The sequence below is a fragment of the Austrofundulus limnaeus genome, unplaced genomic scaffold (assembly GCF_001266775.1).
Source record: "Austrofundulus limnaeus strain Quisiro unplaced genomic scaffold, Austrofundulus_limnaeus-1.0 Scaffold713, whole genome shotgun sequence".
NCBI classification, from domain to species: Eukaryota; Metazoa; Chordata; class Actinopteri; order Cyprinodontiformes; family Rivulidae; genus Austrofundulus; species Austrofundulus limnaeus.
Genome location: NW_013953115.1, coordinates 175526 through 185462, shown reverse-complemented (window position 1 = coordinate 185462; position 9937 = coordinate 175526). Strand labels below are relative to the sequence as shown.

At 38.9% G+C, this 9937-nt stretch overlaps 1 protein-coding gene across 2 annotated transcripts in view; it reads left to right on the top strand.

Annotated features, from left to right (window-relative positions):
• The window catches only part of LOC106532058 (tetraspanin-18), a 16216-nt gene extending 6512 nt beyond the window's left edge, over positions 1-9704 (top strand). For both annotated transcript variants that reach the window (XM_014028043.1, XM_014028044.1), the window contains exons 2-8: positions 4645-4740; positions 5784-5978; positions 6678-6752; positions 7143-7241; positions 7316-7483; positions 8609-8692; positions 8896-9704. In XM_014028043.1, coding sequence (XP_013883497.1) covers positions 4678-4740; positions 5784-5978; positions 6678-6752; positions 7143-7241; positions 7316-7483; positions 8609-8692; positions 8896-8943 — 732 coding nt within the window. In that variant the 5' untranslated portion in view covers positions 4645-4677 and the 3' untranslated portion in view covers positions 8944-9704. The remainder of the gene's footprint in view (positions 1-4644; positions 4741-5783; positions 5979-6677; positions 6753-7142; positions 7242-7315; positions 7484-8608; positions 8693-8895) is intronic.
• The last annotated feature ends 233 nt before the right edge of the window (positions 9705-9937 follow it).

The window sequence follows — 9937 nt, the reverse complement described above, 5'->3', positions numbered from 1 at the left end:
TGGATGGATGGATGATTGGTTGGTTGGATGGATGGTTGGATGGATGGTTGGTTGGTTGGTTGGATGGTTGTTGATTGGATGGATGGATGGATGGTTGGTTGGTTGGATGGATGGATGGATGATTGGTTGGTTGGATGGATGGTTGGATGGATGGATGGTTGGTTGGTTGGCTGGTTGGTTGGATGGTTGTTGATTGGATGGATGGATGGATGGATGGTTGGTTGGTTGGTTGAATGGATGGTTGGTTGGTTGGTTGGATGGATGGATGGATGGATGGATAGTTGGTTGGTTGGTTGGTTGGTTGGTTGGATGGTTGTTGATTGGATGGATGGATGGATGGATGGTTGGTTGGTTGGTTGGTTGAATGGATGGTTGGTTGGTTGGTTGAATGGATGGATGGATGGATGGATGGATGGATGGATGGATGGTTGGATGATTGGTTGGTTGAAGATTAATCTGAATTTAATTCAGAGTTGTTGTTTGGTCTTTTCTTTACTTGCTCACATTCAGTGAATCTTCTCTTCAGGCTGCAGAAGCTCCACTTTGAAGAACAGAAAGATTTCTTGAAAAGAGTATTTGATTGTTAATAAATGATCATAAAAACTTCCTGAAGGAGTTTTTCTTTGTGATTCATGGAACTGAACCAGGTTTGATCACAGTGGACTCTGGGTTCTCAGTTCTTCCCTCACACAGAACATGGCTGTCCTGACAGACCTCTGGTTGAACTTGTCACGTTAAAGACTGGTTAGGACCTGAGGACACTCCCCTCAGGACCTCCATACTCTGTCACCACAACAACCCTGGAGACGTTTGCTGCTGTTGAAAACTGCTGTGGACCTGCTGCTGATGTATCTACTGTAACAAGAACATTTAGTTCTTAAAACACATCAGAGGATCTTACGATGACCTCAGTGAGAACATGACGACAAACATTCAAAGTTTATTGGTGGTTGTGATAAAAGCAGTTTTAGTTGTTAGATAAGAGTTCCACAGAAGAGGTTATGTTTTTGAAAGTGTTGGTWTGTCTAAGATTAAAAAGTTATGAATAATGGTTTGTGTTTTTAAACCTTTGTTTTTTCAGTTTCTTGTATGAGTTGCTTTATTTTCCCGTGTTCCTCGTGTCATCCCAGTCCTGCCAGCCTGCCTGTCACACCTGTCAGTGCTTCATCACCCAGGTGCAGCCACTTCCCACTCAGCCTCTGTCAGAACGAACGTCAGACGTTTGTTCATTTAATAAAAGTATTTTATTTGCTCGACCTCCTTCAGTCTGCGTGGGCTCAGCATGTTCAGGACATGTTGGGGTGTTGATGTTCTGACATCTCCAGAGCTGTGATTTTTAATAATGATGTCATACTGTGACAGCGAATCAGCTTCCAGCAAAACCTTTTTCCACCAATCACAGCTCAGCAGCTGCACTCTCATTAATATAATCCAGGCTCCTGAATTATTCTTGTTCTGTCACTGAGTTAGATCAAAGCAGAATAACTTTAAATTACTTGTTGTGGAAAAAGAGACGCTCTTCTTCTGTCTTCAGTGTCAAAGTGTAAAAGCAGATGAGCTGATTGTTTTAGATTCATGAGGCTGAAGCTGAAATCACTTTTATAACAAGAAGCTTTCAGCAGGTAAAAACTGCTCCAGGCTTTTATTCCTTTATTTATTTTCATTCACCTGACTTAGTGTTAAATAACTAAGACAACATGGTGAAGTTATAACCAAGAACAGGACTATTCAACTAAACTGCTCTGAGGGCCACAGTTACTGCAGACCAACAGCTCAGGGCCCGAACATCCAGCAATTAAAGTTATTATGTAAATAAACCAAGTATTACAAAGACCTGTTACCTTTGAATCAGTTTATTTTGCTGCATTTAATCATGAATAAAACATACAGAACCCTATAAAAGTAGTGATAATTAAACAATATCAAAAACATAAAGAATACACTAGGCCTCCTATTTAACACAAATAATATTTTAACATCTCTGACTTTCCAATTTTATTTTCACTTCCATAGTTTTATCTTCAACTGCTAGTAGTTTTAACTGTCTTGAGTGTTTATAGAAATGTTTTTTACCAGCTTGTAGCCAAGATTCTGATGTTTCTGTAGACACCAAACATGTCTGTGTTTAACTAAAAGAACTTAGAGTAATTAAAGTAGAAAATCAGGGTTTGGGCTGAAGAGRTGAATGTGAAACAATTGGTGGGCTGAACTTTGGTCACGGCCCGCAGGCCGCCAGTTGAATAGCCCTGACCTAAAATGCTGCAAAATGTTGTCTGTTATCTAAAAAGCCAATAAGTTTATTAACTACTGAGCTGTAAAAACATATAGAACCCATAAATATGTTTTAAAACATAATTATCTCACAGGTTTCCTATTTAATATAAATGTTCTCCTGTTTGTTTTGTTCTGTCTTCTTGTGAATGAGTGTTCTGAACTGTAATTTCATTGTGCGCTGTACAATAAAGGCTTATCTTATCTTATCTTATCTTATCTTATCTTTTATCTTATCTTATCTTATCTTTTATCTTATCTTATATTTTATCTTATCTTACATATCTTATCTTTTATCTTATTTTTATCTTTTATCTTATCTTATATTTTATCTTATCTTACATATCTTATCTTTTATCTTATTTTTATCTTTTATCTTATCTCATATTTTATCTTATCTTACATATCTTATCTTATCTTATCTTTTATCTTATCTTATTTTTTATCTCTTATCTTATATTTTATCTTATCTTACATATCTTATCTTTTATCTTATTTTTATCTTTTATCTTATCTTATATTTTATCTTATCCTATCTTATCTTTCTATCCGTTATCTTATCTATTATCTTGTCTTATATCTTATCTATTATCTTATCTTTTATCTTAGCTTACATATCTTATCTTTGATCTTATTTTTATCTTACATATTTTATCTTATATCTTATCTTTTATCTTATCCTATCTTATCATTTTATCTTTTATCTCATCTTATTTTTATCTTATCCTATCCTATCGTATCTTTCTATCTTATCTTATCTTATCTTATCTTATCTTATCTTATCTTATCTTATCTTATCTTATCTTATCTTATCTTATATGACAAAATATTATTTGCTGTTAAGAATATGTTCCAACATCAAAGTGTCCTGGAGCAGTGCAGGCAGTTTGTAAATGCACTTTGACTCTTCCTGTGTTGATCCTAAAAATGGATGATTTCTATGATTTAAACTGTGATCAAACAGTAATCTCATAAAAACAGGCCCAACAGTGCAGAACTGAAAGCATCCTCTGTGCTGTGGCAGGTGGCTGCTTGTTAGTTTCAGCTGGTAAACACCATCAGGGACCATAAGTGCACAGTTGGTCCTGTTCACACCCCTGCTGATGGCCCCACCTCAACATGTCCTCCTCAGCCGCTCGGACCCCCGTGTGTCGCTGTGTCTCATGAGGACAGCCTGTCAGTGTCACGTCCCCACGACTGACAAAAACTGTCAGTGCCCATGTGTCACCAACACTTGTCTGAGCTGCTCACGTATTTCCTCTTCCTGAAGAGTCATGGTTTATGTTCTGTTTGTTGTCGAATCACAGGGGATCTGTCACCACTACCAAACTCCAAATTAAAACACGTGAACCTTGTAACATAATGAAACACTTTGAGCAGACGTGATGAGATGAAAGACTAAAGACTTCAGAGGTTTTATTGTAAATCATTTGGTGAAGTTTCCCTTCTGGATGTAACAGAGTTGATGCAATCCACTGTAAAAGTGACAAAAACACACAAAGTTATTTTATTGCAGTGATTAATTTGACCTATATGTAGAAAATGTTACATTTACATGATGACATCATGGATCACATATTGATCAGATGCTGCTGCTGACTGATCCATGATGTCATCATGTAAATGTAACATTTTCTACATATAGGTCAAATTAATCACTGCAATAAAATAACTTTGTGTGTTTTTGTCACTTTTACAGTGGATTGCATCAACTCTGTTACATCCAGAAGGGAAACTTCACCAAAGTGAAACATAAATCTGTGGATCTGTGTTTGATTACTCTGCCTGGCTTTCTCAAGGACCAGGATGTGACACAAAAATCTGAATTATGGAACTGAAAGTGAAAGTAGTCAAACTGAATTTTTAATAAACCAAAATACAGTTTCAAAGTAAATTAATTCAGATACAAAACTTTAAATTCAGTTTCAATTTAATGAAATTTATTTTCAAACCAATGCATTCAATTTCAAATTCTGCACATTCAGATTCAATCTGAAGAATTCAAATTCAATTCCTGCTGACACAGGATTTATCCCATACATATCTATCTGTTTATAAATTATAAAACCTTTTATTTAAGTTTTTATTTCAGTAAGTTGTTTCAGTATAAGGTATTGTATGGGACTTTCTTAATGTTGAGGATTTGTGGTTGAAGATCTCAACAGTAGGGAACAGGTTTTTATTTAAAAAGAAAAATAAAACCCTTCAATGTTACAGTGTGCACTGACTTGATTCTTCCTCAGCAGTTGGATTAAACATGTCAAACAGCACTGATTCCAAACAGAAAATAAACCAGAGATGGTTGCTTTAAAGAGTAATGTGTGTTAATTTGGTTTGATTTCACAGTTTGTTTTTTATATTTGTGCTGTGCAGGGGCAGGGGGAGGCGTCAGTAAGAAGCTCAGCCATGGAGGGCGACTGCCTCAGCTGTATGAAATACCTGATGTTCATCTTCAACTTCTTCATCTTTGTAAGTCTCGTACACTCTAACTTCTAAAACATAATTCTGATTTATTTATTAACTGACAAAACTGAAATCATGAAAGGTTTTCTAGAAACCAGAGCAGAAATGTAACCATCCATGACCGACTCAGAAACAGGCTTTAAACAGGTCCTCAACCCTCCTAGACTGAGGATCGCGTATTAGACAGGATCTGTCCGAGACTCCTTCAGACTTGGGGACAGAATCTTCAGCTACAGCAAAGACCACAGTAGTGGACACTGGAGACGAGTCAGACAGGGAGCTCTGCAGAGACTCAAGTAAAGACCTGGAGATCTTGGGGAGTCGAGACCTCAGGATGGGGAGTCGAGATTTGGGGATGTTGGGGAGTTGAGATTTGGGGATGTTGGGGAGTCCAGATTTGGGGATGTTGGGGAGTCGAGACCTCAGGATGGGGAGTCGAGATTTGGGGATCTTGGGGAGTCGAGATTTGGGGATCTTGGGGAGTCGAAACCTGGGGATGTTGGGGAGTTGAGACCTCGGGATAGGGAGTCAAGATTTGGGGATCTTGGGGAGTCGAGACTTGGGGACTCGAGACATGGGGATCTTGGGGACTCAAGACTTGTAGATCTTTTTGGAGTCGAGGTTTGGGGATGTTAGGGAGTCGAGACATGGGGATCTTGGGGAGTCGAAACCTGGGGATGTTGGGGAGTCAAGACTTGGTGAGTAGACACCTATGGATGGGAAGTCAAGATTTGGGGATCTTGGGGAGTCGAGAYTTGGGCACTCGAGACATAGGGATCTTGGGGAGTCAAGACTTTGGTACCTTGGGGAGTCGAGACTTGTAGATCTTGGAAAGTCGAGACTTTTAGATCTTTTTGGAGTCAAGATTTGGGGATGTTGGGGAGTCGAGACTTGGGGATCTTGGGGAGTCAAGACTTGGGGAGCTGAGACCTCGGGATGAGGAGTAAAGATTTGGGGATCTTGGGGACTTGAGACTTGAGGATCTTGGAGACTCGAGACCTGGGGTTGGGGAGTCAAGATTTGTAACATCATGTCTCTGTCTTTCACAGCTCGGGGGGTCCTTCCTGTTGGGGGTCGGTGTTTGGGTCTTGGTGGACCCAATGGGCTTCAGGGACATCGTGGCGGTCAACCCCCTGCTGTTTACGGGGGTCTACGTGATCCTGGCCATGGGGGTCATGCTGTTCCTGCTGGGCTTCCTGGGCTGCTGTGGAGCCATTCGAGAGAACAAATGTCTGCTGCTCTTTGTGAGTCAGAACTGATCATGGTCCTCTTTCAAGTTCTGGTCCTGTCCTCGTTTCTTTGTTTTATTAATATCCAAACTTTCCTGTAATCTTTTCAAGTTGAACAACAGTTCTCCAGACTTTCAGGYGTTCTTTCAGAGGTTTGAACTGTGAAAGCTACAGGATGTGTAACATTTAAAATCATGAAACCTGTTCATCTTTGACTGATGTTAGCTGAGCAAACAGGGAGTTATCTGATGACACTAAGCTTACTGAGACATGAGAGTCAAGCCTCTGAAGCCTTTCCTCTGCCTACATCCCCCAGAATGCTGTGCRGCACAGACTGAGGTTCAGGGAAATTGTCAACAATCTATCAGACAAATAGAAAATAAAAAAAGAATGGCCCTTTGGTGGTCCATGGGCCAGTGCCACATAAACCAAACCACAACTGGGCCAGTTGTGAAACAGTGCCATCAGTGCCAGACCTGGCCCACATCTGGTTGACAAAGCGCTTGTCATGCCAGCTGTGTGGGATTTGTTGTTTTGAAGAAAGTGTTATTTATAATGAAAAGTGAGCCTTTATTTGGCTAACCATTAGCCTAGCCTGGATGAAGACTTCTGCACTCTACTCCAGAACTGATGTCACAGCTGAGCCAGAACTCATGAAATGAACAGAACAGTTTGTTCAGATGAACGTYCTGAGGATGATTTCTCTGCTCTCAGTTCTTCATGTTGATCCTCTTCATCTTCCTGGCGGAGCTGGCAGCTGCCATCCTGGCCTTCCTGTTCAGGGAGCACGTGAGTACCAAACCTGGGTCAGGTCTCTTTCTTCAAAGCTCTGAAACAGATAAAAATTAACACTAATCTTAATTTAGTCATGATCAAATCTAAGTAATTATTTTTAAATTCTGCAGTTTCAGCTCCTGCAGGGTTTTAAAGACAGTCCAGCAGGTTTTAGTCTGGATTCTGGACTTCATTAGAATAAATTACAATTTATTTCTACATGGCTTTTAATTTGGTTTTACAGTGAATTTAGATCTATTTTTGTAATTATTTATAGTGCCCTGAGACAATATATATATAGATAATATAAATATAATAATATAAATAAACTGAATTAATTAAATTAGTTAATTAATTGGATGACAGACCTGCACCAACATGTTGTGTGTTTGTGTGTCGTCTCAGTTAACCAGAGAATATTTCAGCAGGGAGCTGAGGCGTCACTATCAAGGCCGGAACAACACTGACGTGTTTACGTCCACCTGGAACGTCATCATGAGCACGGTGAGCCGTCTGTCCTGCTTGGCTCCTCCCACCTCACCTGTACAAGTCTTCATCACCTGGTGTTCTCCCGACAGTTTGACTGCTGCGGCGTGAGCGGACCTGAGGACTTCGAGGACAGTCTCTTCAGGCTCCTGAACCCGACCAAGATGGTTCCCGAGTCCTGCTGCCAGAGGAGCGGGTACCTTGGGGAGGCGGGCGTGGAGCAGTGTGTGAGTGGCAGCATGGCCTTCAGACACAACAAGGTCAGAAAAATAATCATTTTCTGTTTGTTCGCTTCACCTAGATTGTGTTGAAGAATATGATCACTGAAAACAATCAGATCCACTAAATAAGGTCTGGACTTACCAACTACTCTGGTTCTGGTTCAGACTCTGGTTCTGTGTCAGACTCTGGCTCCAACATGGACAGGTCTTCTCTTGTTCACATCTTTTAAATAATTTGTAAATAAAAGGTTTCTGCGCAGCTATRTARCCATAAACCCCTCYATCAAACTGGAATGAACCGGTCTGGAAGCTGAAGGGRGGCGGGGTTATGAAGCGCCTCATTGTCTCACTTTTAAAACTCTTCCAAAAACACATTTATACTCCCTGGCTTTTGACACAGCCTGAGACTAATTTATTCTTTATTTTATTTTATTTTTATTGTTTTATTACTGGTTTTAGTGTTTTTAATCGTTGTCTTGTGTTTTCATGTTTTGGTTTTATATATGTACAGCACTTTGTTGCAGCTGTGGTTGTGTTAAAGGGATTTATAAATAAAGTTGAGTTCAGTTGTATTTAAAGAGACAGCCTCAAAACAAGTTGATCTGAGACACACCCCAGAAAAGGGGCGGAGCTTGTGGCGTTGCAAAAAGCAGGAATTCAGACCAAAGTGTTGCAGTTCCACTTTATAAAGACCCAACTGAAGGATTTAAATGTGGAAAAGAAGAATTGAAAAGCAGGATATGACTTCTTTAAGTAGGCGGGGCCAAGAGAGAACCAGGTAAACAACAAAAAATATCTAAATGAAATTCACTTAAACTTTGTTTTTATGATGACATTGTATATTGGCTCATTTTGCTTAGTTTATTGTTTTGTGTATGTTTTATGTGTTTTTATTCATGTACAGCACCAACGGGGTTGTTTTAAAGTGTTTTATAAATAAAGTAAAAAAGCAAAACCAGAGAACCCAATTTGATCCATAAACGATACGCGATCATTTATTTACATAAATTAAACAAATCATGAGTTAACAACTTAGTTGTGGGTAATCAGTTTCCTGACTCAGTTTTTAAGTTTTGATTGAATAAATTCAGACTCTGTGATGAGTCCATCCTGATACTTGGAATTAAAGCAGCGTCACTCTGAGTATTTGTGTTTTACCTGCAGGGATGTTACTCAGCCATGGTGGAGTATTTTCAGACGTACATCTACTCAGCAGGAGCTCTGGCCATTATTGTTCTCGCAGTTGAAGTAGGTGTTTTTTAATCTTTACATTAAAGTTTGTAATAATAGATGATAAAGTATAAAAATAAAACTATATGAAACTTTTATTAATTTATTCAGTGTGATCGTCAGAAAATAGTTTTCTTTTCAGAGGAGATTGTTTTTATCCTGACTGTATCAGTTTTCACAGTCAGACTTGTTTTTCTGATCTGAATTCTGTTCTCTTGCAGCTCTTTGCCATGGTGTTTGCTATGTGTTTATTCAGAGGGGTCCAGTAATCCTCCTCCTCCTCCTCCTCCTCCTCCTCCTCAGCAGCAGGAGAACAGACTGTAAAATATAAAATGGTGTGTAGTGTTGTGTGTCTGCTTGGTTTTATGATCAGCGTTGTTTCAAACAGCAGAATCTCTCTGATGAACACGAAGCTGCGTCGGTTCAGAAACAGACTTTTTCCTCCAGGTTCTGAACAAGCAGCAGATGTGCACACAGCTGCCAGGTCCAGATTTAAAGATGGAAACACGTTCAGGTTGTTTCCTGTCTCTCACCTCACTCTTTGGTTTGCTGATTTTCTCACTGAGTGTTTGCTATAGCTTCTAATTGAAGTTATAAATCAGAGAATCTGCAGATAACCTGTAAATATAAACATATAAACAGCAGTTTGTTTCTTTTTCTGTGGACTCCTGTTCAGCTCCACTTAGACACGTTTATGGGACAAACAGCAGGATAAAACAAAGTTTTTATTGGTTTTACCTGCAAATGATTCAGATAATTTGTTTAAAGAGTCTGTGGTATTAAATTATTGTAATAAATATGAAAGCATTTTTAGAAAGATAACATGTTGCGAAAAACAATGCATGCAGCTGAGATGAACAGTTGTTGAGATATTCTCATGTTCAGTAACAGGAAGTGATGTCATAGGGGAATGTCTGCATGTAAACAGACCATTGCTACAATAACTAACAGACTAGAGAAGAGTTTGATGTTTCTTTAGATTATTTAGAGTCTCTATCAGAGAGACGAAGAAGAGTTTTATGAACAAAGACCAGAGTTCCCCTTTGATGTCACTTCCTGTTTCACTTTGGCTGAGCCAAGTTTAAAGGAAATAAATGAGTAAAAATAATGTTTTATGCCAAGTTTCTTAAATATAAATGTTTTCTTTGAGTTTTTGTATTTACAGGACATGGCTTTCAGACACTTTAAAGAGTAACTTACCCCAAAATTAAATTTTTTTAGCTGATAAACTGTCTAGAATGTGTCTAAAATGTTATATAGTAC